Raw genomic sequence first — 27,506 nt, forward strand, 5'->3', positions numbered from 1 at the left:
CCTGGAACCTTTGGGGCAGCTGTGGCACTCCCTGTTGGGGCTTGGTATGAAGTCATGGAGGAAGAAGTGGGAGGAGCAGGCATTCTATGAATCTGACTTTTGTATGTACCAGAAAAAGGAGGGTTGAACAAAATTTTACAACACGTATTCTACACCTCTCCACAAAGTGGTGATTCCAGGAAGAACTTGCCAGTGTCAGATGAGGGTTGGCCTTATGGAAGGGTATTTCAAGATGACAAGGTTACAAGATGTCTAGATGTTATAAAGCAGGGAAGTTCTGGGATGAGAAAGCAGCTGAGGCATGGTTTTGAGGTAGCATAATGTACATGGAGTCAGAAAGACCTGAATTCAAATTTGGTCACTAATCATATTGTGACTATGGTCAAGTCATTTAACATCTCAGACAGTTTTCTAATACTACCAATTAGAGACCATTTTCTGATCCGTATTAGTCAATGGAGATACCAAAGGATATGAATTCATGGGCCTGAATTAGTTATTTTGTGCTTGAATACTATAGAATAAACTATTCCCCTTCATTTATGAAATATGAATGAACTATTCATATTTCAAATTTTCAAACACCTATAGTTTTTTTGATATGTGTACTCTTTCCATCCATGCAGACATAAGGTACGTATGTCATCCATGTATATATCAATATGAGTCTGTCTAAATTTGGCTCATGGGGAATCATGAATCTCTGAAATCTCACCCACCCCTCTTCAAGGGAGACTCTGATTCATTCTTGGAGGGGAGCCAGGAGGTTACTTGCTCTCTTCTGCTCAGAGAGTGAGTACCAGATATAGAATTATGCCCATGTGTTCCCCTAAATATTGCTAATATAGGGGAAGTGATTTTGTTCCTAGGTTCAAGCTGTTTTCCTGAATTACTATCCCTTAAAGAGTACTCTAAGCTTATATCCTAAGGCTTTATCCTTTTGTACCAAATGCTAGTTGCATAAAAGATCATCACAAACAGTGACTATCAAGTAAATCCATTTATCCAAGCAGATAGCAAACAGAAATCAGATCATTATACAGGCTAGAACATACAGAGTGAATGAGCTCTTCCAGTGAAAATGAGACATCTCAGCCCAACTGAGTCTCCAATCTCACTCAAGAGGCAATTTCTCAGTCTTTAGGGAGGCAAGCTGAAATCAGAGACATGTTTCTTTCCCATTTTCTCCCCAAAGAGGCTCTGGAGCCACACCATCTAAATAAGATGAAAAAAGCAGGACTCTTCTCCCAAGCTCTTGAACTAAATCTGTACCTTGGGCAGGCACGCAGAGTCCAGTCATCATCTCCACCAATGAAAATAGTCTTAGGTAAATCATTCAGGCTTGAACAAAGATAGTAGACTAAGTCCCTCCCCACTCCAACCCAATCTCCAGTTTCCAGAATAATGCTTCTAAAGATCAGGTCTGACCATGTCACTAAGGAAATTTATTTTTTAAAAAATGTAGAACATTGTACACAGTAACAGCCCCATTGTGTGATGACTAACTTTGATAGACTTATCTCTTTTTAGCAATGCAAGGATCTAAGACAACTCCAAAAGGCTCATGATGGAAGATGCTATCTACATCCAGAAAAAGAACTATGGATTCTGAATGCAGATTGAAGCATATTATTTGCTCTCTCTTCCTTTTTGTGTGTGTGTTTCTTCTTTCTCTTGGTTCCTCCCATTAGTTCTAATTCTTCTTTACAACATGACTAATGTGAAAATAGGTTTAATATGAATGTATACGTAGAGCTTGTATCAAATTACACTCGATCTAGGCATGAAGGAGGGGAGGGATGGGGAGAAAATTTGGAACTTAAAATCTTATGGAAGTGAATGTTGAAAACTAAAAATAAATAAATATTTTTTTAAAAAAATTGTAAGGCTGACATTTGTTAAATTAATACTGAATCATAAAGGATATTATTTTTATTCACCAAAGAAACTAAAACCAACCTTTTTAAATTAATAACTAAACTTTACTTAAAATTCACACTTAAAAATGAAACACACAAATAACATTTTTTAACATTTTAAGGGTGTGCCTAAGCACACTCTGTATTCAAGTCTATTGCATGCATTATGGAAGCACTAGAATGGGTAGGGGAGGGCAGAGTAAGAGTGCCCTCTTATACACTATTAAATTTCTAGTTAATTAAAAGAAAAGTAGACAATTTTGCTTGGGAAACTGACTCCATTGATCCTGTAACTGAGACCTTACTTAACTCCCAACATTCTCAGTATTAAATTTAGGCTACTCACTTCTTTGGCCTCTTTGGATCAACACTGTAAAGGATATTCTAGGCATTATATTAACTAAAGTTGATAACTTTTCATCTATGCATCCACAAGAGTCCCTAGAATAGAATCATTAACTCACAGGTCATCCAAACAAGCCCCAGGATATTTCAATGACATCAGATGTGTGGCAAAATCAGTGAAAAGAATTTGGAGGTAAAAAGCTCTGTATCATTTTCTCCAAACCAAGAGAGTTTTTTTGTAGCTAGTCAATGTAATAAGAATCTAAAACATTATTTTTTCCTGGAGCTTAAGCTGAATGCATTTCATACTACCAATGAAAGCCAGAACTGAGGAATGATGAACATTTATTACAAACCTTAGAGTCTTCATAAGAGTAGAAACCCTTCTTGATCTTGTTTTCATCAACATCACAGAAGGCAACAACCTAAGGAGGAGATAATATGGTGAAATAAAAATTTAAAGCAACTCAACTGGCAATCCACCAGGGACCTTGTACTAGTGTTCTTCTTACAATGTATAATAATTACTTTCTTACAATGTATAATATTGATAATTCAATAGACTTCGAGATAACTGCAACTGCCAATGATCCTAGGTTTTATTTACATTCCCTGAATGTTCCATTAGCTGTGAACAACAATTCTTATGCAGATGATTCACAAATCTTTTTAACCAGCTTAACTTCTCTCCCAACTTCCAATCTTGCATCTCCAACAATCTCTAGGTCCTCAGCAGGATGTCTTATCTTAAATTCCACACATCCAAAAGTAAATTCATTATCTTTATGCCTAAATCCTTTCTTCTTCCTAACTTCCCTATTACTGTCAAGGGCAACACCATTTTCCCAGTCACCCCAGGACTATTTTTGTCTTTATTTCTATACTTAAGGCTTAGCACAGAGCATGGCACATAGTAGCATTTAGTAAATGTTTACTCATTTGAATTGACTCACTTTACAACCTTATGTAAATAAAATACAAAAATATGGATCCACCCTGTAAGAAGCATGACCTCTGACAGCAAAGAAGAGGACCAATTAGGAATTCAAGTGAGAACTAGATCTGACAGTAGAGTTAAACTATGGAATAGCAGACACAGGGAGGCCAGCTGAGCCACTCAGCAGCAATGCTGCAGCCAAGAAAGAAGCAGCATGAGGACACTAGGGAAAAAAGGACTTCAGGACCCTGCAGTGATAGAGGTGTGAGTTGCCTTGGCCACATGTTTCCTCTACATGTGTGCCTCTCTACCTGTGTATTCTTTCTGTGCCCATTCCTTCCAGAGATATCGTATTTGTGGCGAAGTGCACTGTAGGTTTACATAGATGGGAACATTTTGTAGTTACTGTTCTTGCTATGCCAGTCCCTTTGCTTTGATTTAATTGTGTCTATGGCTAAATAGGAAAGGTTAGTTCACTGGTGGGTGCTCGTAAGCTATTGTTTTAGGAATTTGGATCTACAAGGTGCCTATGAGTCTAAGAATAGCCACCTCCCTCAAGACCCAACCCATAAACTTGTAAGTCCTGAGTTGTCAGAATGATTAGGGGTGGGAGGTGTTGGTGTTATAATACAAACGAATAAAAAAAATTATTCGACTTTCCTGTTCATTGAATTTGATCAATCACATGGTTTACCTCCCTCTCAAATTATTTGTTATAGAATAAAAGGAGAATGTATTAAATACATGCTTTAGCTTAACACGTTTTTCTGTGAATATATACTTGAGATAACTAGTAGGCCCATGGATTAGGCTATATTTGTCCTCAACATATTTTAATTTAAATGGAATATTTTCTGAAAGGTTATGTTTAGTTATTAGTCAATAAATATTTATTAAGTACCTACTAGGTGCCAGACACTGTGCTAAGTGCTGGGAATACCAAGAAAAGCAAAAGGCAACTGCCCTTAAGGAACTCACAACCTAATGAGAGAGATAACATGCAAACAACCACATACAAACAAGACATACAAGATAAATAGGAAATAATATTCTTTCCCAGTACTGCATCTACATGGGTTTTAATTTTTGCACTGCTGCAAATATAGTTGGTGTTCTGGTCCATTTACTTTAGAGAATGCTATAGGAAAATTGACCCAATTTGGGCCCAGATTCCTATCTTCCTAAAACAAAAGTCTGACCACATCACATAAACCCTACCCCAACCTGCAATAAAGTCCAGTGGTCCCCATATTATCTCCAAAGTCAAATATAAAATCCTCTATTTGGCATTAAAGCCCTTCAGAATGTGGCTCCTTCCTACCTTTCAGTCTTCTTATATCTTATTGCCCCCACCCCAAACCAAGGACTCTGTGATTCAATGATACTGGTCTTCTTGTTGATTCTCAAGCAACACACTCTATCTCTTAACTCCCTGAGTTTTCACTGGCTGTCCTCATGCCTGGAATTTTCTTCTTCCTTATCTTTGGCTTCCTTCAAGTCCCCACTATAATCTCACCTTCCACAAAAAGCCTTTCCTAATCCCCCTTAATGTTAGTGCCTTCTCTTTGAGAAAATCCACAATTTATCCTGCCAAGTACCTTGTTTGAACATAGTTGTTTTCATATTTTGTTCTGCATTAGACTTTGGGCACTTAGAGAACAAGGACTGTTTTTGCCTTTTTTTTTTTTGTATCCTCCAGCACTTAGCACATAGGCCTGGCATACAGTAGGTGTTTAATGAATGCATGTTAACTTGACTCAATGTCAGCTTTAAAGGGGGAGGATTAAGTAAGCTAATCCGGCATTATTTACACAGTGTAATTTCCCTCCTCTCAGTAGAAAGGTGAGAGACCACAACTGAAGAATATTGTATGTTCTGTCAAACATGGTCTTTGTTGGTGTGGCTATTAATTGGGTGGGTTCTATTCATGGCTAGGGTATATATATCAAGATATGGCTATGATATATAAAAAGACATCATTAAAGCTGAAGTATAAAATTATTTAGTTTCCAGATAGAAGATATACTACCTAAAAATTTTAAAAAGGTAACTCCTTGCTCATGTACCTCAAAACAACAGCAAAAGAAAGGTTTTAGAAAGTAACTTTCTTCAGATCGCACAAAACTCCTTTTGTCTCTCATCATGTTCTGTTTTACATTAAAATAAAGGATGATTATAAGCTCCATGAGGGGAGGGAGTGTCTTATTTATCTTTGTGTCTTACCAATGCAGAATGTTATTTGTCCCCATTGCTAAGAAAATAGATAGTTGCTGAACTAAACTGAACCAATTACAGAAAAAGTAGAAAACATGTATTTATAAAGGTAAAACATACACACTACGGCCATTCCAACAAAATGACAGGGAACATAAGGACAGTTTCTTGCTATTCCACCTTTTTCTGATTTACTGGGGATAAGCTTCTATAGAGTTTTCTTCCCTGTTTGCCAGCATTCCAGATAGTAAATGATGTCCAATGCTGAAGAGCCCTTTCTTCTAGGAACTGGACTCGGTGTTGCCAGATGGTGCTTCTATAATATGAAGGAAAAAAAACGAGATGAATCATACTCTTGTTTCTCCCAATGCCCAAATCTATGATATAGAAATTTAACATGATATTAATTTATTGGTATATTCCAAAAAGTCTGACTCCAAAGCTTCACTGTAACGTGAAGATGAGCCTGAATTCTTAAAAATTATGTCAATGGATCACTGCTTTCAAAGGATAAGTCTATCCAAGCATATAAAAGCTCATCAAAAGGAGGCTGATCCCTTGGAAATGAATTCTTTGGTGGTTGCAAACTATTAAAAAGAAAGAAATACAAAATGGGTCCAATGAAATCCCCTTCTGCTACTGCAGTGATGGTGGCAGAGTGGTGTCTAAGTAGAAAAGGAGGTTATGAGTAGTGAGAATCACACAGTTTTTAGATCATCTACAACTTCAGTTTGGCAACTGGTACTCTTAAAGTGAAATCCATGTACAATGATCAATAAATGTACAAAGTCCTAGAGGAACTGAATCACAACAGTCATACATCCTCCCTATTAAAGAAACTAGAAAAAACAAAAAAAAACCCTTTTAAATGTTAAGACAGTTCAGAGGTACTCCTTGAAGAGGTGTGTGTGTGTGTGTGTGTGTGTGTGTGTGTGTGTGTGAGAGAGAGAGGGAGAGAGAGAGGAGAGAGAGAGAGAGAGAGAGAGAGAGAGAGAGAGAGAGAGAGAGAGAGGGAGAGAGAGAAGGAGGGAAGTTGGTTTTATCATATTCCCAAAGTCAACAAGAAAAATAATTTTTTGGGATATTTGTTCATTTTGTATCAGAGATCAAATGAGATAAAATATGCAAAATGTTTTACAAAATGTAAAACACCATATAAATGCTAGCTATTATTATAGTACTGATGAGAAGTGTTTGGAAAAAGTCCACCACGTAATAACTGTAGCTTATGTGTTCAAATAAATTGCAAAGAAGTAGAAAAATTCTATGAAGAACTCCATAAGATGGTCCAAATTAAATCAACATAAACTTTGATATTTGGTGGATTCAATGCAAATATGGTCATTGATGAAGATGCAAAATATATGCAAAATGTAGACCAAGAATAAGGAATGAGAAAGGCCATGACTTATAGCTACATAGAAGTCTCACAATCCCATGTCATGCAAGCCTTCTTCAAGAAAAGAACTGATGGGTATTAAGCATGAAAAATATTGAATAACAATAACCAATGAAATTTATTATATTTTAATTGAAAGGCAAAGGCCATAACTGACATGACTGTCAATCCCTACAACAGCAACCTGTATAACAAAGGTCAGAATTAGTATAAAGAAAGAGGAAGAATGAAAAGACATGTCATGAAATTGAAATCACTTAATCTATCTCTATTTAAACAAGCAGTTGATAATTAAAAGTGAATAATGCAGTAAAAATGTCATCAAGGTATTTGTAACTCATGAGACCTTTGTCAGTATTAGGGTAGTTGGAGGGAAAAAAATTATATGTATGTATGTATGTATACACACACACACACACACACACACACACACACACACACATACATAGAGGGGGGGGGACCCACAGGGTGAGTTGAAGATGAAAGGGTGATAAATGGAGTAAATTAAGGGGTGAGAGAGGATTATACTGGGAGGATAAAGGGAGAGGTAGAATGGGGTAAATTATCTCACGTAAAACAGACAAGAGAAGGCTTTTACAGTGGAGGGCAAATGGGGGAAGGTAACAGGGAATGAGTGAATCTTATTCTCACTGGATTTGGCTTAAGGAGGGAATAACATACACACTCAATTGAGGACAGAAATCTATCTTACCCTTACAGGAAAATAGGGGGAAGGAGGGGACAAGAGAACAGGGGAATGATAGAGGGGAGAGCAGACTGGGGAAGAGGGTAATCAGAAGCAAACACTTCTGAGGAGGGACAGGGTCAAAAGAGAGAATAGAATAAATTGGGGGTGGGATAGGATTCAGGGAAATATACTTAGTTTTTCACAACATGACTATGACTACCCATGTATAACCTGTATGGAGTTGCTTGCCTTCTCAATGAGGGTGGGTGAGGAGGAAGGAAGGGAGAAAATTTGGAGCCCAAAGTTTTAAAAACAAATGTTAAAAAAAAATTGTTTTCACGTGCAACTGGGAAATAAGATATACAAGAAATGGGGTATAGAAATCTATCATGCCCTACAGGAAAACTGAAGGGGAAGGGGAAAAGAGAAGTGGGGGGAAGAGACAGAAGGAAAGGGAGATTTGGGGAAGGGGTATTCAGAATGCATGCCATCTTGGGGTGGGAGCAGGCATGAGATGGGGAGAAAATTCAGAACTCAAAATCTTGTGGAAGTGAATGTTGAAAACTAAAAATAAATTGATTAATTAAAAAAATAAAAAATAAAAAAAGTCATCAACTCTGATTATAATACTTTTCTACAAAGTACTGTTATATATTAATTGCCATTACAAATCAAACAAGGACCAAACAGGTCTATGTAACTTACTCAGCAAATACAACTTATTTGTCACACAGATAAATAAATAAATCAGTGGGAAAACTGATTAAAATATAAACTCATCTGCAAAATATGATAAAGTAGAAAGCTGGAATCCTTTTACCATTCCAAAATGACTGTGCTTATTTGATCTCTCATCAAGTTTTCTTTAAATTGGTGGAAAGTAAAACTAGTTAAAAGAAAACTTGATGAAAGACTCAAATAAGCACAGTCATTTTGAGAGGGTTTAAGAATTATCAATGGAAGCATAAAAACAATAAAAATGGAAAGGATCCACAAAGACAAATGTAACAAACTTTCTACCATCAAGGGCAGTAGGCCTGCCACACTTAGTCCAGGATATGTTTAAAGAGGATCCTGAAATGACATTGAAGACAACAAAGATGGGACTCAGCCAGACCAGGCCAATTTTATGTAGAGGGATGGATGCCATACTAGAAACAACACAATTTTGAGTGAGTGTGACTGACTCACAAAGCATTTGAAAGAGGGGAAGGTACCAAAAGTGTGGAAGAAATCTTAACCCCTATTAATACCTAAAAAGGCAACCATGAAAATATCTAAAATTACCAACCTACATGCCCAGCTATAATTTTTTTTTAAATGAGAATCATCTCCATATGGCATGAACAGACACGTTTTCATAAGAGATATTCTACAGTGTGCTATATCTTTTCCATCACACAACTGACTGAAAGATGCAGAGAATAAGAGATCCTATTTTGCTCATTGTTCATTGATTATCTTTTCATAAGCATTTAATCTGGTAAAGCAAAATGCCACATTGCATTTGTATCTTCCAACAAAATCAACCAACCATATATTAAAATCATTGAAGATTCCTCAAATGATATACGAGAGATTACCTTGTTCAATAAAGCTCTGATCATAAACATCAGGCCAGGCATGAAAATCAGGAGAGGTGGGTTGCTAAAGGTGTTTGCCACTGTGATAAAGGACATCCAGCAAATGCCCTATGGATGGTAAACAACCTACCCAGAAGAGATGTTAAACTTCAGGGGAGCTGCATAAGAATTAAATGAAGAAAAAAGACAGAAAACCTGGTCCTCCAGGTTCTGCAGTACCAAGAGTTGTGAACTGCCTTTGTCCTATGTGTATTCATCACATGATCCTCACTACCACTGTTCTAAACCTACTTTTCCCATGGACAATGTATATTTCTTGGAGAGTGTGTCCCAAGTTTGTGGGGGATAATGTTTTGCTATTTTTACTCTGCTATCTTGGTAATGGCTGCTTAAGTAAAAATGCTCATGAACTTTAGGAGTGGTTACTCCTTCTGAACCTTGAGGCAGCAGTTATTCTTCTTAAGGACCCAATCATCAAGCCTGAGTACAGGTTGGAAGAGGACCTCAGAGGGGTTGCTACACTGCAAGGGCTCATCTAGAATATAGTTGGATACCCTTTACATTTATGGGGATGCACTGAAGACATTCTCCATCCAGGGCTTTCCTTCTTGGATACCATAGTTTTTCAGGGAACAACTAAAATCTTGAGAAAAATCAGTCAACAAAATGAAAAAAGCATAGTGATTTTCTTGTAAGAATTAAAGGTTAACAGGTTCAAAGGAATCCACTGATGTCAAGTCAAAAGCAAAAGCAGGAAACACTAACACATGGAGTAGAAGGCTATGGTACACATTTCTAGAAACCAGGGCAGGAATACATAGGAGATAAGCAATCACAATAGAATCAGTCCACCTTGCTTATAAATGTTGCCATGTTGTTAAGTGTATGCTTGTGGCCCAGTCCACTGCCAACAGTGAGTCATTCTTTCAAATAAAACAAATATTATCAAGTTTATATGCATAGTATATCATATATAAATTCTACGACTTGTGTTCCAAGAAATAACACATTTTGGAAGCAAAATAAATCCTTGAGCTGGCAATTTCAACATGTGATTCTACATTGCATTCTTGCTAATATATCTGAAGATATGTTACATTATTTGAATTCTACTCAATAATGTTCACTGGCATTTTCCAGTGTTTAAATATAAGACATACGGTGACAGTCTTTGTAAATACTACTAAATTTAATATTTCTCATTAATTTGTATAGATCCATAATGAATAAAGAGAGTATGATGAATAATGAAAGTATTTTAAGAAAAATGAAGCAAATCAGTTGGCTTGTTGCTAGATATTTTAAATCACTGTGAACCAATATATTATTTAATAATAATACATATATTTATCATTATCTTTTCCTTACAAAAACATCTGAAGCTTTTAGAACAATCCTATCACAGAAAAATAATTCATTTTGTATTATCACAGTCACTTATTTAAAAACAAGTAAAATGTTATTAAAAATAAAGAATAACTTATAGTTTCAGAAATTCCCAAGGATTCCCAGAAATTCCATTTTTTTATGCTCAAATCCTAAAGATTTGGTAATTTGTCAGGAATTTGGAAACACTAGGTCAGGACCTCCAGTTAGATATTTTATAGCGACTATTTTTAGAACACTACTTAATAAATATCTTTGTTAAAAGCTAATTATGCCAATTTGCTGATTGCTAAGAGGAAGCATACTGATGTCCCATAATTTTATGAGTATCTAAAAGGTAACTACCCTGACCTTTGAAGTAGCAGTTATTCTCTGGCTACCAACCTTCAGTGTGTATACAGGTTGGAGGAATATTATGTAGGGAATGTTATACTGTTTGGGTAGCTACTACATTTTTATAGCTTATAGTGATATGTTAAATAGATCCTGTTGCTAGGTTTAGATCCCTAAACCTAGGCTCCTCAAAAATAAATTTGACGTAATTTCTAGTGGCAATGACCCGGTCCTGAATTGCATGTTGTCTCTCCCATTAGACTGGAATGCCAAGCCAAGGAGTTAGTTTTGTGTGTGGGAGGAAACCACTAAAAGTTTTGAGCAGTGTAGGCACATGATGGAAGTGATGTTTTAAAAGAAAACTAGTGACAGGGATCACAAGAGAAAAAACTGGAGCCCAGAAAACTAATTTGGAGATTATCATAACAAAGACAGGATTTGGACCCTGGCTCTGCTACACCTGGGCAAACTAATTTCTGTTGGATTTGTCTTCTTTGTACATTTGTACATATACATACATTTGTACAATGGGAGATTAGGGAATTTGAACCAGACAATTTTTCACATTTCTTCCAGTTTTAAATATATGATCTAAATTATGAATGGCTGACAAATAGTACTGGTAGCAAGAACGGAAAAGAAGAGTCCTGGTATCTGATTGAATATAGGGAAATTCATAGTTTAGAGTTGGAAGAGACCTCATTTTTCAGATTTTAAAAAGGTCATATAGCTGAAGTGACTTCATCAAGATGACAGCATTAGTATGAGAATCAGCAATACAAGCTAAGTCTTCTTCCAAGCTCCTTCCACTACATCATGATAAAAATAGTGTATGTCAATAGACTGAAGACAGCATCAGAGTAGATGGAAAGAATATCAAATTGGAAATCATAATATTATAGAAGCATAACAATTACAGCGTAAAGACATCTTAGAGATATGGGATTTTCACACTTCTGAAGGCCTTGAATGGAAATTAGAAAAGGTACATAATGAATACCTGTCAAATTACAATGAAATTACATATTTTATAAAATAAGTATATGGGTTTTAAAACAAGGAAAAGTGAGTCAAAAAGCCATTTCAAATACAGTAATTTGTGACTATCAGGCAGTTATACCAAGCATTTCTGGGTCTTGAATTTGGGTATCATATTTAAAGCTAAGCCAATAAAAGCTAAAATTCTGGGTGCGTCTCCAACAGAGTTGCTAAATATATTTAGGTTCCTAAATTTGTTTCTCATTTTCACCTAATCACAAATTGATAATTTACTTACTCTAGGACTGAGTGTGTTGCTGCATGTGGATGGTATCGATAGAGGAGAAGGCACTGTTCAACCAGAAAGACTCCACCACCCTTTCTGAGATGATGATAAAAGAATAATAAGTCCTCAGGTACACCCTATAGGAGAGAGAAAAGTCATTTACAATTTTCAATATTTTCATTTAAAGTCTAAAGTGGAGAAATTTGCACTATTTGACTGTTCCAAGTATGGAATGTAAATTCAAGGAATACATTAAAAAGCTGATTTTTCCTATTTTAATCACAGATGCTTACATTTGTTTAAAAAAAGTTCCAAGTGACATTTATTTTTCTAATATCTATTATTAACTAGTTATGCCATAAATAACTGTAGATCGCAACCATTCTACATCTCTCTATGTAATCTCATGATCCACTCAACTAACCCAATGGAGGCCCAATAACTAAGAATTACATAGAACTTTATCCTTTTAGTTATACGTTAGAAATAAGCCTATAACTTTTCTCTTAAACTAGAAAACATGCTCCAGGTGATTGAGCTCCCAAACTTACATAAGTCAGCTGTGTCTTGCTCATAACTGAAGGGCAAAGAACAAGAGAACACTTCCCCTTTAATCCACTCCTGCCCCCAAGAGACACAAGAATGCCAGACTTGGGGCAAATAGTGCACAGAGCACGCCTGATGAGAAACACACACTATCTACTGAGCATGCCTACAACAAGGCAGGGTTCCAGACGCCATCTAAAAAACAAAAACATGGCAGGTCAGGAAGTTGAGGACTGTGCTAAGCCCAAGAGAGTCCAATTTGAAACTGCTGATCACCTGCTTTCATCAACAGATTTCACTGTTACTCTGCTTGGACTCATTCCCAAGTAGTCAGCACACTTACACATCATCCTACACTTACTCCTCATCCCTGTGATACTGAACTCCCAGCTGCCAAAGAAAAAGTCCTCTACCCCAACCTCAACAGTCCATTCCCTTATCCTATCTCCCTTTCAACCCTACCCCAACAATACTTCACACCAGAATTCCCAGTCTCTTCTAGCCCCCTGGAATGCCTACGCCATAATTAGCAAACTTCCTCTAACCCTAACCCTAACCTTATAATCTTCTCTTTCATTTTCTGGCACTCACTGAGACCAGGTTTTCTTTTGATGAAATTGCATCTCTGGTCATCTTTTCCAGCACTGGTTGTATTTTCATTTATTACCTCTCCCAAACCACTACAGCTTATGAAACAGAGATGAAATACTCTTTGCACTCCACACTTCCAGACGCTCTTTACCATTATTACCTATCAACCTCTTTCTTTAAAATTCATTTAATCACCCAACCCAAATTCCAGGTACCCAGAATTAACAACAGGCACTGAACTCATAACGTATGAGTTCAATGCCTGTTTTCCTCCCTACTCCAACTCCTTTCTTCCAGCTCTTATCACCTCTTCCTCAAGTCCTGTTTGTTATCCTTTTCTCTAGTTTTAGAGTTTTGCTTAATTTATTACTTCCATTTTATTTCTTCCTTTTATCTAGTTATTTAATGCTTCCCCTTGTTTTTTTCTCAGAATTAAGTAGTCAAATAAAATCCCTTCTTCTCTCTCTTTTTGTTTTTAAGGCAATTGGGGTTAAGTGACTTGCCCGGGGTCACACAGCTAGTAAGTGTCAACTGTTTTGGTCTGAGGCCGGATTTGAACTCAGGCCCTCCTGACTTCAGGGCCAGTGCTCTATCCACTGTGCCACCTATCTTCCCCCTTCTCTCCTCTTTTTCAACTTGTTTATACAGTACTTTTAAAAATTCAGCTTTCTTTTTGGTGTCAAATTCTTTCTTTCCCACCTCTGTATTCCCTCTGTTATGAAAAAATCACAACCATGTATAATCAAAACAAATTTCTTTCTTAACCATGTCTCATATATATATATATATATACACACACACACACACACACACATATGTATGTATGTATAATATAAAGTCAATCCTCAACATCTCAACATTTAACTTTTGTAACTTCAAGAATTCATGTGACTTTATTAGCAATCTCATTTTTACTTTTATGGCAATTGTACACATTCACAGCTATGCACAGTACAGAAAAAAATGAAAGGTGCAATGTGCACAAGTTTGTAGAGTGATTGGTATCCTATTAGGTGCTTCACTAGTCTTGCTAAGTCTACTGTTGTAAAGAGCTCCCTATGAATTCAGAGTGTCAGAGGTGATGTGTCTTCTGACAATAGCAACTAAAGTCCCAGTAACCACTCTGTTGGTTTTCAGATAGCAATCAAAGTAGTTATCCCTTCCACATCTCAGGGACAAGGGGTATGGCAACCCTCCCCTACAAAAAACCTGGAAAATCTGTATATAAAATTTTTTGGCCCTCCCTTTGTACCAGAGAAGTCTGAATTTGTTCTTTTTTTTAATGGGGTGTTATAATATAGTGCCTTATTATAAAATTTGGGTTAAGTAATGGTCATAGGTTCTGTGTTGGCTGCTGATCTTCGTGTGTCATCTGAGGCTTCCAAAAACTCTGAAAAAATTCCCATTTCATTTCTTATGCTGACCCATGATATATCAAAACCATGGAGAAGGTCGTGATGTGGAAGAGATAACTGTAGAGAGGTTTACAGCAGTGTAGTATTGTTTGAAATTAATGAGGTTTTTAAATTGAGATGTTAGCACAAAAATGTCACAGAATTCTAGGGAATTACTAGCTAGAAAAATGTTTTGCATGTTACCAATTTTATTTTGTATATTGCATTTTATGGGTTATTTCATGATCACTATATTAGGAAGAATGCACATTATTAGAATTAATATTGTTATAAAGAATTGTATACAGAAAATGTACTTTTGATGCAGTTTGGGGTTCTGGGAACCCCAAAATGCAAGGATACAGGGCAGGTCAGTATCCTTGCATTTTGGGGTTCCCAGCACCCCAAACCGCATCATATTTTGGTAGCCTTGTTATGGAGAATTGCCTGACCCTCTCAAGCCCTTCTTTAGCCAAGACCAGAAAGTATGTAAGCATCCCCTCTCTCTCTATCCCTTTCTTGCTCTGCAGTTAAGGTTGCTCTCCAAGCACATAGGAAGGCTTGGAGGCGCTTTTGGGGCCTGACACTCTCAGGTTCCATTTGGATCAGATGGATACAAGACTGTCTCACACTTGGGCACACCTTCTGCTGCACAGAGGATGCCCTATCTAGAAGTGTATGCCCAATTCTCTCAGATGCTAGGGAATTGGGAAAACTGCAGGTGCTTTTTGGTTCCCTGAGGCTTACTTCCCTCTATACCCTGAGACTCTCTTTCACAGAGGGACTCCCTGTTCTCAAGCCTATGCCTGCATGATCCCTCTTCTCTTCCAGCCTCAAGGCCACAGGATCCTCAAAGATGGACTCAGCAGGACTTACTCTCCAAGATCTTGAAAAGGAAAGCTTTGTGCTTGGCCTCGATAAAATCTAGTGGACCAAGAAAAATGGTCTTATTTGTGCAGGGGATTTCTGACAAACCTCTCAGAGCTTTCGGATTTTCCCCATTATTATCTGTATTACTTTGTGTGTTCATCATAATAGTCTCCTCTATGTTTGTCTGTGTGGTGTGAGTGTTTGTGTGTAATCTGACGTCCTATAAGGTTTAAAATGCAGCCAGCCAGCAAGGGAAGCTTCTAAGGGCTATAGCTGGACTTTTCTTAGAATGCCTTTTTCTCTCCCTCTTTCCCTCCCTCCCTGATTAAAGCAGCCTCAGAGGAGTGGGAGGATGAGAAAGAGAAAGAAAAATACTTTATTTTTTGGGTTATATGATTGATAAAGGCAAATAGAAGAGTTTAAGAGAAGTGTCAGATCAGAATTGGAAAGAAATAAATTATGCTCACTTTTAAAGGGACTTTAATCAAAGTCCACCAGAGGGATAAGTAGATAGAAGGAAAGGCAATAAAGTTTTTTTTTAAATATAAGTTTATTTATTTTTAGTTTTCAACATTCACTTCCACAAGTTTTTGAGTTCCAAATTTTCACCCCATCTCCCCCCCCCCCACCCCAAGATGGCATACATTCTGAATATCCCTTCCCCTAGTCTGTCCTCTCTTCTATCTCTCTCCCCTTCCCTTATCCCCTTCCCCTTCTATTTTCCTGTAAGGCAGGATAGACTTCTGTACCCCATTTCCTGTATTATTTCCCAGTAGCATGTGAAAACATTTTTTTAAACATATGTTTTTAAAACTTTAGGTTTCAAATTTTCTCTCTTCCTCCCTCCCCACCCACCCTCATTGAAAAGGCAAGCAACTCAATATAGGTTGTACATGTGCAGTTATGCAAAACATGTCCATACTAGACATGTTGTGAAAAACTAACTCTATTTCCCTTAATCCTATCCTGCCCTCCCATTTATTCTATTCTTTCTTTTGACCCTGTCCCTCCTCAGAAGTATTTACTTCTGATTACCCCTTTCCCAATCTGCCCTCCTCTCTATCATCCCCCTGCTCTCTTGTCCCCTTCTCCCCCTATTTTCCTGTAGGGTAAGACAGATTGAATGTGTATGTTATTCCCTCCTTAAGCCAAATCCTATGAGAATAAGATTCACTCATTCCCTCTCACCTTCCCCTGTTTCCCCTCCACTGTAAGAGACTTTTCTTTTCTGTTTTTTTGTGAGATAATTTACCCCATTCTACCTCTCCCTTTCTTCTTCTCCGAGTATAATCCTCTCTCATCCCTTAATTTTATTCTCCAGATATGACCCCTTAATCTTCAACTCACCCTGTGCCCTCTATCTATCTATCTACATATACATACATATAATTTTTTTCCTCCAACTACCCTAATACTGACAAAGGTCTCATGAGTTATAAATATCATCTTTCCATGCAGGAATGTAAACAGTTCAATCTTAATAAGTCTCTTATGATTTCTCTTTCCTGTTTACCTCTTCATGTTCCACTGAGTCCTGTATTTGAAAGTCAAATTTTCTATTCAGCTCTGGTCTTTTCATCAAGAATGCTTGAAAGTCCTCTATTTCACTGAATGACCATTTTTTCCCCTGAAGGATTATACTCAGTTTTGCTGGGTAGGTGATTCTTGGTTGTAATCCTATCTCCTTTGCCCTCCGGAATATTATATTCCATGCCCTGTGGTCCTTTAATGTAGAAGCTGCTAAATCTTGTGTTATCCTGATTGTGTTTCCACAGTACTTGAATTGTTTCCTTCTGGCAGCTTGTAATATTTTCTCCTTGACCTGGGAACTCTGGAATTTGGCTATAATATTCCTAGGAGTTTTCCTTTGGGGATCTCTTTCAGGAGGAGATCTGTGGATTCTTTCAATTTCTATTTTGCCCTCTGGTTCTAATATATCAGGGCAGTTTTCCTTGATAATTTCTTGAAAGATGATGTCTAGGCTCTTTTTTTGATCATGGCTTTCAGATAGTCCAATAATTTTTAAATTCTCTCTCCTGGATCTATTTTCCAGGTCAGTTGTTTTTCCAATGAGATATTTCACATTGTTTTCTAATTTTTCATTCTTTTGGATTTGTTCTACTGTGTCTTGATTTCTCATAAAGTCACTATCTTCCAATTGCTCTATTCTAATTTTTAAGGAAGTATTTTCTTCAGTAATCTTTTGGACTTCCTTTTCCATTTGGCCAATTTTCTTTTTAGGGCATTTTCTCCTCATTGGCTTTTTGGACCTCTTTTGCCATTTGGGTTAGGCTATTTTTTAAGGTGTTATTTTCTTCAGTATTTTTTTGGGTCTCCTTTAGCAAGCTGTTGACTTGTTTTTCATGATTTTCTTGCATCACTCTCAGTTTTTCCTCTACTTCCCTTACTTGCTTCTCAAAATCCCTTTTGAGCTCTTCCAAGGCCTGGGACTGATTCATATTTTTCTTGGAGGCTTTGGATGTAGGAGCTTTGACTTTGTTGTCTTCTTCTGGTTGTATATTTTGATCTTCTTTTTCACCAAAGTAAGATAATATAGTCTGACTCTTTTTGCGCTGCTTGCTCATGATCCCAGCCAATTACTTGAGTTTTAAACTCTTTGTTAAGGTAAGAGTCTGCTTCCAATGTGGAGAATGTACTGTCCCAAGCTTCAGGGGTTAGTACAGCTGTTTTAAGAGATACTTGTAGGGACCCGTAAATTTTCAGTTCTTCCAAGGTGGTATGATAAGGGGCAAGGTGTTTGCTCCTTTCCTGGCTTGTGACTACAAGTACTCCTTTCTGTCCTGTAACTGTGAGGAGGGGTTCCTCTCCACAGCCACTACAAGCTCCACCAAGCCAGCGCTCCTCCTCACCCCAACACCGCCCCCAGAACTGTGGCCTAGATCCAAACATGGGCAAAGCAAGAGATTCCTGCCTCAGCACTGGCAAAGAGATCCCTGCAATCCCTCTCTGATCAGCCACTGGATTCCCCCTCAGTCTGTGGCCTGGAAGCTTTGGGAAGCAGCTGCCCCACTCCCCCCAGCCACACTCTTGGGGAATGGAGCTAGACCCCGCCTTCCTTTCTCAGCACCGACAGAAGCAGACTTTTCCCACTGACCTTCTAAGCTGTCTTTGGCATTCGTGGATTGAGGAGTCTGGAAACCTTCATAGCTACCCGAAATTCAGTCCTCTGAGGCCTGCTCCAGGTTTGCTGAGGCATACCCACACTGCGCTATGCTGCACTCCCAGCCCTGCTCGATACACCTTTCTGATCAATCATCCAGGTTGTCTTGGGCTGGAAATTTGTTTCACTCTGTCTTTTTGTGGGTTCTGCTGCTTCAGAATTTGTTTAGAGCCATTTTTTATGAGTATTTGGAGGGGTTTGGAGAGGAGCTCAAGCAAGTCACTGCTTTCACTCTGCCATCTTGGCTGCACCCCTAAGAAAGTTTTAACATGCAGGAATGAGAGGAGCAGGGACAGAAAGAAAGCCACAATCTATTTGCATGAACAATGTGAACAGAGAGTTTGAGAGTAAATGGTTTGGAAACTTTTGGAAAGAAAAAGTTGGTAATTAAAGAACTCTCTCTCTCTACATTGAAACTCTGGCCAAGTTCTGAATGTGGAAAGACAAAGGAAAAAGGGGAACCTTTTCCCCCCAGATCAAAAAGAGGCAGGTTTAACCATTTCCTGTCTTACATAAGGAGAGAAAAGTTTCTGTGCAACATGATTCCCATTAGACAGTCTCCTGCAAAATGGGAACAAATGAGGCTTACATGATCTCAAAAAGAATTCTGCTTCCAGGAGCTAAGATGGCGGAGTAAAAAGTAAGTCACTCTAATCCTTCCTTATTGACTTCTGAAAGCCTGGAAAATATCACCCCAGGCAAAACCCTTGGAACAGCTGAACCAGCAGAAAGACAGGGTGCAGCAGTCTTGTAGCCCAGGCAGCTTGGGGGATTAATGGGAAAGACCTCTCTTGCTCAGGGGGAGGGGGAGCAGTACAGAACGGGAGGTGTCCCAGCAAGCTAGCAGAAGAGCCTGAACCCCAGGTTGGTGGAGCAGGCAAGTACCAACACCAGGACCCCCAAGTGGCTCAGTACAGCCCGGGAAACTCGTGGACACCAGCTGGGAAAACCACCACATGCCACAGTTTTCTCTGGCAGCCAAGTCTCCCAGTGCCTTAGCAAAACTCTGGGGAGCACAACTCCAAGAGATAAAGCTTCAGGCTAAGAAACATCCTCAAGCAGCAAAACATCCTTTGCCGGAGCCAAAGAAAGGTGTGCAAGGCCTGGGTAAGCAGGTGTCTTCCAGGGGCCAGACTCCCCATCCCTAACCCTAGACCTCCAGTGTTGCTGATTCCAGCCCACACCAGGTAAGTTGCCAGACCCTACAGCCTCTAACTGCTAGCCCCTGAGGCCCCAGCACACAAAGGCAGTGACCAGGCCCCAGTCTCCCAACACAATAAGCTTGGGCCAGTGCCACCTACTCTCCAGTAGGAGAGCCCAATTTTTTTAAAAGTAAGGAAATAAGCAAACATCATGAGCAAAAGAAACGTACAATGATCATAGATTCTTATTATGGGGACAGGGAAGAACAAGACACAAATTCAGTGCCCACATCTGAAACCTCAATATGAACTGGTCTCAAGCCCCAAAAGCCTTCTTAGAAGAGCTCAAGAAGGATTTTAAAAATCAAATAAGAGAGGTAGAAGAAAAATTGGGAAAAGAAATGAAAAGTATGCGAGAGAGTCAATAGCTTGGAAAAGGAAGGACAAAAATTAACTGTAGAAAACAAGTCCTTAAAAAATATACAATTGGTCAAATTGAAAAAAGTACACTGAAGAAAACAACTCCTTAAAAAGCAGAATTGGCCAAATTGAAAAGGAGGCACAAAAACTGACTGAGGAGAAGAACTCCTTAAAAAGTAAAATGAGCCAAATGGAGGTACAAAATCTAATAGAAGAAAACAATTTGTTAAAAATTAGAATTGGGCAAGTGGAAGCTAATGATGCTATGAGACAGCAAGAATCAGTCAAACAGAAACAAAAGAATGAAAAAATAGATGAAAAGGTAAAATACCTCATTGGTAAAACAACTGACCTAGAAAACAGATCCAGGAGAGACAATTTAAAAATTATTGGTCTACCTGAAAACTATGATGAAAAAAAGAGCCTGGGCAGCATCTTTCAGGAAATTATCAAGGAAAACTGCCCTGAGGTCTTAGATCCAGAAGGTAAAATAGTCATCAAAAGAATCCACTGATCACGTCCTGAAAGAGATGTCAAATTGCAAATGCCAAGGACTATAGTAGCCAAATTCCAAAAATTACCAGGTCAAAGAGAAAATGCTGCAAGCAGCCTAAAACAAACAATTTAGATATCATGGAACTACAGTCAGGATTACACAGGACCTAGCAGCTTTTACATTAAAAGACTGTAGGGCATACAATATGATATTCTGTAAGGCAAGAGCTTGATTACAACCAAGGATCAACTACCCAGTGAAATTGAGCGTAATCTTTCAGGGGAGGAGATGGACAGAAACAGGGGACTTCCAAACCTTCTTGATGAAAAGGCCAGAATTCAATAGAAAATTTGATCTTCAAATACAAGACTCAAGAGAGGCATAAAAAGGTAAACAGGACAGAAAAAAAACATGTTATTAATAAGGGCAAACTGTTCACATACTTACAAGGGAAGATGACACTTGTAACTCTTGATAACTGTATTGTTATTATACCACTTAAAAAGGGTATACATAGACAGAGGGGGTGGGTATAAAGTGACTTTGATGTAAGGAAAAAAAATCTAATTAACTGGGTTAAGTGGATCTAAGTAAGTGGATTAAGTGGATCCAATTAAGGGATTGGACTGACAGAGAAGGAAAAGAAGAGGCAGACAAGGGTAAATTACATTACATGAAAAGGCATAAAAACCTATTACAGTAGAGGGAAAGAAGGGAGGGAGATGAGCATTGTTTGAACCTTACTCTCATCAGATTTGATTCAAGGAGGGAATAACATAATCAGTTAGGTATAGAAATCTAACTGATGCTATAGGAAGTAGGATGGGGAAAACAAAAAGAAAAGGGAGGGAGTGAATAGAAGGGAGGGAAGAAGTAGTAAAGATAAAGGGGAAGAAAAGGGAGGGGGCTAATAGAAAAGAGAGTGGACTGAGGAAGGTTGTGGTCAAAAGCAAAACACTAATGAGGAGAGAAAGGGAGAAAGGAAAGAGAACAGCATAAGGGGGGAGGGGAGAGAATGGGATGGAGAGAAAGACATTAATAGTAATCACAACTGTGAATGTGAATGGGATGAACTCTCCCATAAAACAGAAACAGATAGCAGAATGGATTAAAAACCATAAACCCACAATATGTTGTTTACAAGAAACACATTTGAAACAGAGGGATACACACAGAGTTAAGGTAAAAGGCCAGAGCTGAATATATTATGCTTCAGCTGAAGTAAAAAAAGCAGGGGTAGCAATCCTGATTTCAGACAAAGCAAAAGCAAAAACATCTAATTAAAAGAGATAAGGAAGGAAACTACATCCTGCTAAAAGGTACTATAGAGAACGAAGTAATACATTACTAAACATATATGCACCAAGTGGTACAGCATCCAAATCCTTACAGTAAAAGTTCAGGGAGTCACAGGAAGAAATAGACAGCAAAACTATACTAGTGGGGGTCCTCAACCTCCTCCTCTCCGAACTAGATAAATCGAAACACAAAATAAACAAGAAAGAAGTTAAATAGGTGAATAGAAAGGAATATACTTTTTTTCTCAGCAGTATGTGGTACTTACACAAAAACCGACCATGTTCTAAGGCATAAAAACCTCACAATTCAATGCAGAAAGGCAGAAATATTAAATGCATCATTTTCAGATCATGATGCAATAAAAATTATATGTAATAAATGGCCATAGAAAGATGGACTAAAAATTAATTGGAAACTAAATAATATAATCCTAAAAAATGAATGGGTCAAACAACATTCATAGAAACAATCAATAACTTCATCCAAGAGAATGACAATAAAGAGACAACATACCAAAACTTAGAGGATGTAGTGAAAGCTGTTCTTAGGGGAAGTTTTATATCTCTAAAGGCTTACATGAATAAAACAGAGAAACAGGAGATCAATGAATTGGGCATGCAACAACAACAACAAAACCTAGAAAAAGAACAAATTAAAAATCTCCAATTAAATACCAAATTAAACATAACGAAAACCAAAGGAGAGATTAATAAAACTGAAATTAAGAAAACTATTGAACTGGTTTTATGAAAAAAACAATAAAATAGATAAACCTTTGGTTAATTTAATTAAAAGAAAGAAGAAAACCAAATTACCAATATCAAAAATGAAAAGAGTGAATTCACCACCAATTAAGAGGAAATTAAAACAATAATTAGGAACTATTGTGCTCAACTGTATGCCAATAAATTTGACAATCTTAGTGAAATGGATGAATATTTACAAAAATATAAATTGCCCAGAGTAACAGAAGAGGAAGTAAAATAATTAAATAACTCATCTCAGAAAAAGAAATTGAACAAGCCATCAATGAACTCCCTAGGAAAAAAAATCTCCAGGGCCAGATGGATTTACAAATGGATTCTATCAAACATTTAGAGAACAATTAATTCCAATACTATATAGACTATTTGGAAGAATAGGCAAAGAAGGAGCCCTACCAAATTCTTTTTATGATACAAATATGGGCCTGATACCTAAACTGGGAAGAGTCAAAACAGAGAAAGAAAATTATAGACCTATTTCCCTAATGAATATAGATGCAAACATTTTAAATAAAATATTAGCAAAAAAAGATTACAGAAAATTATCATGAGAATAATACACTATGACCAGGTAGGATTTATACCAGTAATACAGGGCTGGTTTAATATTAGGAAAACTATCAGGATAACTGATTACATCAACAAAACTAACAGAAACCAAATGATTATCTCAATAGATAGAGAAAAAGCTTTTGACAAAATACAATACCCATTCCTCTCAAAAACACTAGAGAGCAAAGGAATAAATGGAGTCTTCCTTAAAATAAGTAGCATCTACTTAAAACCATCAGCAAGCAGTATAGGTAATGGGGATAAGCTAGAAGCATTTCCAATAAGATGGGGATAAAACAAGGATGTCCATTATCACCACTGTTATTCAATATGGTACTAGAAACATTAGCTTTAGCAATACCATCCTCTCCTACTACCCCCCCATCAATGGTTAAGCTCAGGTCTGCAGGGTTAAATCACTTTGGGTTGCACTTGGACCTCTTAGTTCTTTGAAGTACATAATTTCATCTCCTCCTATGGTTTCTTTTGCATGTAGAATAGTCTTGTGTTATTCAAATTCCCTTTCTTCAGGTCACTAGCAGAATTTGTTATTTGTTATTATTCTGTTAAATTTAACCACCAGATATCTAGGAGTTTGCAGGTTTTCTTCCCCAGGGAGCTTGGTGGATTCTTTTGATTAGCATTTAGTTTTCTGTGTTCACAAGTTCTGGGGAACGTTCTTATATTGGAGTGTTTAGATTTTTTTACTCGTGTTTTTCTGGGAGACCTATAATCTTGCCTTCAAGATGGACATGTTTTCCTGTATGGACATCACCTTTGCTATCAATATTGTTTTTCTTCTTCCAGATTATCTTTCACATCTGTGCATTTACATTCCCAATCGATTATTCTCTCTTTTGTTTCTTTAGTAAGATTTGCCACTGTAGATTCAAGTTTTTCTATCCTGCCAATTACTTCTACTATTCAAGTCATAAATTCTGCTTTCACAATTTCTATTTCTCTTTTAAACCATTCAGGAATATCCTGTTGTGGTTCCCATGCTCTCCTGAGAATTTCTAGGCCTCATCAAGCGTTAATTCATTTTTCTTGGTCTTGCAATATTTATTCACATATGTCTGGACTCATTTAGCTGATCTGGAGGCTATAATATCTTCTGTTATTAATGTTTCCCTGTTGGTTTATCTGCTTATGCTCAAGGTCTTTATCTGAATTTTCTTCCTCCTGAGATTTTTGGTAATATTAGCTTTTTTCTATAGTTGCTTACTTTCTGACTCCTTCCCTTTTAATTAGGGTTCCCTTTGAGAGGGAAGTGATGAGGATGAGATGTGGACCCCAAAAAGGAAAACCCTTGGACTTTCTCACATGGCCAAATCTCTGGCATTTGCCTGAGCTATAATCCTATCAACTGGCTGGTCATTATCACCTACACCCAATCTACCTCCAGATGGCCCCCAGCTACTTCCCACTCAATCCTATCTCCATTCTCCCTTGGCCACCTGGTCCAGGTCCCAGGTAGTCTGTTCACTCCAGTTTACTGGCCACTCCCATCCAGATACTCAGACCCTTCCTCCAGTCACCCCAAACTACTTGGCCACTCCTTGATACCTCCCACAGTCTTTCTATATATAAGGTCCATCTTGTTGACATTAAGATGCACAGATTCTTAAGAATCTAGCCAAAAGCTGAGATTCCTTAAGAACCTAGCCAAAAGCTCAGTAATGTTCAGATGCCTTAAGAGTCTGGCCAACATAATGGATATTATAATAAACCTTGTCTTTGGCTGAAAGAAGGCTTGGGTTGAATTAATTTGGGCAGGACTCGTGTGTCATGATTTTGAGGTCCCAGCCCCCCCCCCCGAACTCTAGACTTCATCAGAGTGGGTACTGAGGGAAAGTATTATGGGTTAGGGATTAACTTCTTTTGCTGTAAACTGCAAAGGTTCTTGGTGTCCTAGATTGTCCTTGTCAAATACTAAACTCTTTTCTTAGACAATTTATGGTTTGCAATTTATAGAATACTGGATTTTTGACAGCAATTATTTCTGATTTTTCTTATCTAGTCTGTTCCACTGATCTACTTTTCTATTTTTTTTAGCCAGTACCAAATATTTTTTAAAATTTATTTTATTATACTTAGGAGTCTACCTACCAAAACGAACCCAGGAATTATATGAACACAATTACAAAACACTTTTCACACAAATACAGTCAGATCTAAATAACTGGAAAAACATCAGTTGCTCATGGCTAGGCCGAGCTAATATAATAAAAATGACAATTCTATCTAAGCTAATTCAGTGCCATACCAATCAAACTACCAAAAAATTATTTTATAGAGCTAGAAAAAAAATAATAAAAAGATCCATTTGGAATAACAAAAGGTCCAGAATATCAAGGGAACTAATGAAAAGAAATGCAGGGGCAGCCACGTTATGTGATAACTAATGTTGACAGACATTAGTCTATTATTAGATAGACATAGCAGTGCAAGAATCTAAGACATCTCCAAAGGTCTCATGATGGAAAATGCTATCCACATCCAAAGAAAGAACTATGGAGTGTGAACAAAGCATACTATTTGCTATTTTTTTCTTCTGTTTTGTTCTGTTTCCTCTTTCTTGTGGTTCCTCCTTTTGGTTCTAATTCTTCCTTACAACATGACTAATGTGAAAATATGTTTAATAGGAATATATAGCCTATATCAGATTGCATGCTGTCTTGGGGAGGGGGGGAAGGGAAGGGAGGAGGAGGAGAAAAATGTAAAACTCAGAAGCTTATGGAAGTGACTGTTGATAAATCAAAATAAATTAATTAAAAATAAAGAAAGAAAAAAAGAAAAAAAGATTTAAAAATTTATTTTATTTTTAATTTATGGAATAAAGCAAGCATTTCCATAACAGTACAATAAAAAAGATGACTGCACATGAAACTGCAAATCTTCTATACACAACTTGCTATTCCTTTCAAATATACAAAAAAGTTATCACATTTCTCTTTTCCCCTTTTTCTTACCATTGAATTAATAAATAAAACTAACAGCTGGTTGTACAAAAAACCAAATAAAGTAAATAATTGGTTAATGGGATTTTTAAAAAGAGAGAAAATCAAATTACTAGTATTAAAAATGAAAAGGGTGAATATACCACTAACAAAGATGAAATTAAAGCAATTATAAGGAGTTATTTTGCCCAATTATATGCCAATAAATATAACAATTTAAGTAAAATAGAATAATATTTACAAAAATCTAAATTGCCTAGATTAGCAGAAGAAAAAATAGAACATCTAAATAGACCTATTTTAGAAAAAGAAATTAAACAGGCCATAAAGAACTTCCTAAGAGAAAAGCACCAGGACCAGATGGACATACAAGTGAATTCTACAAAATGATTTTGATGATAACTTCATAACATAGTTTGAGATCTGAAAATGTTATTAGCTTTATTCCTTCCTCTTTTTCATTATTTCCCTTGATATTTTACATGTGCAATAAGCAACTAGTAATGCCAGGGTACAGCCACAAATGGGGGTAATTTACTTCATTATTTAGTCTTTACTCGGTCACTGTATTTATTTACCATTTATGTTTCTGTTGTTAAGGTATTTACAAATCTAATATTCTGCTCTTTGTTAATTTTTCTTAGAAATGACTTTTTTTCATGATATCAGTGTTTTCTATTATTAGAAACAGCATTTTAAAAATTTAAATAGATTTAGTATTGACCAAATAAAATAATTAATAAGTAGAACAGATTAGATACACAACATACAGAAAACAAATACAGTAGTAGCATAGTGTTGGATAAACCCAAAGTCCCCAATTATTAAGGTACGCACTTACTATATGAGAAAATCTGGTGGAAATTAATGGACAGAAATTATGTTTAAATCAATACTACACACCATACACCCAAAATGAGCTCCAAATGGATTCATGACCTAGATATAAAAGGTCACATCATAAAAAAAATTTAGAGGAACAAGGAAAAAATTAGCTTTCAGATCTAAGGATGGGGGAAGAGTTTATAACCAAAAACAATACAGAAAGTGGGAACAATTTTATATTGTTTTTAATATCCAGAGACAAGAAATGGACTGTCTTGTTCTTGGAACAGCTAGCAGGCCAGTGTTATTGGATTGAAGAGTACATGTCAGGGAGTAAGGCCTAAGAAGACTGGAAGAGTAGGAGGGGACAAGGTCAGGAAAGGCTTTGAATTCCAGAG

General features: G+C 37.1%; 2 protein-coding genes across 4 annotated transcripts in view; one reads left to right on the top strand and one right to left on the bottom strand.

The window, feature by feature from the left end:
- Positions 1–1,881, top strand: part of TBCD (tubulin folding cofactor D) — a 502,517-nt gene extending 500,636 nt beyond the window's left edge. For all 3 annotated transcript variants that reach the window (XM_078155768.1, XM_078155769.1, XM_078155770.1), the window contains one exon: positions 1,531–1,881. In XM_078155768.1, coding sequence (XP_078011894.1) covers positions 1,531–1,623 — 93 coding nt within the window. In that variant the 3' untranslated portion in view covers positions 1,624–1,881. The remainder of the gene's footprint in view (positions 1–1,530) is intronic.
- The window catches only part of QTGAL (queuosine-tRNA galactosyltransferase), a 91,530-nt gene that overhangs the window by 10,471 nt on the left and 53,553 nt on the right, over positions 1–27,506 (bottom strand). The window contains 3 exon segments of the mRNA XM_020987532.2: positions 2,621–2,689; positions 5,596–5,731; positions 12,081–12,205. Of these exon segments, the coding sequence (XP_020843191.1) occupies positions 2,621–2,689; positions 5,596–5,731; positions 12,081–12,205 (330 nt within the window).

This window comes from Phascolarctos cinereus, unplaced genomic scaffold (genome assembly GCF_003287225.1).
Source record: "Phascolarctos cinereus isolate Bilbo 61053 unplaced genomic scaffold, phaCin_HiC Scaffold_5;HRSCAF=322, whole genome shotgun sequence".
In the NCBI taxonomy this organism is placed as follows: Eukaryota; Metazoa; Chordata; class Mammalia; order Diprotodontia; family Phascolarctidae; genus Phascolarctos; species Phascolarctos cinereus.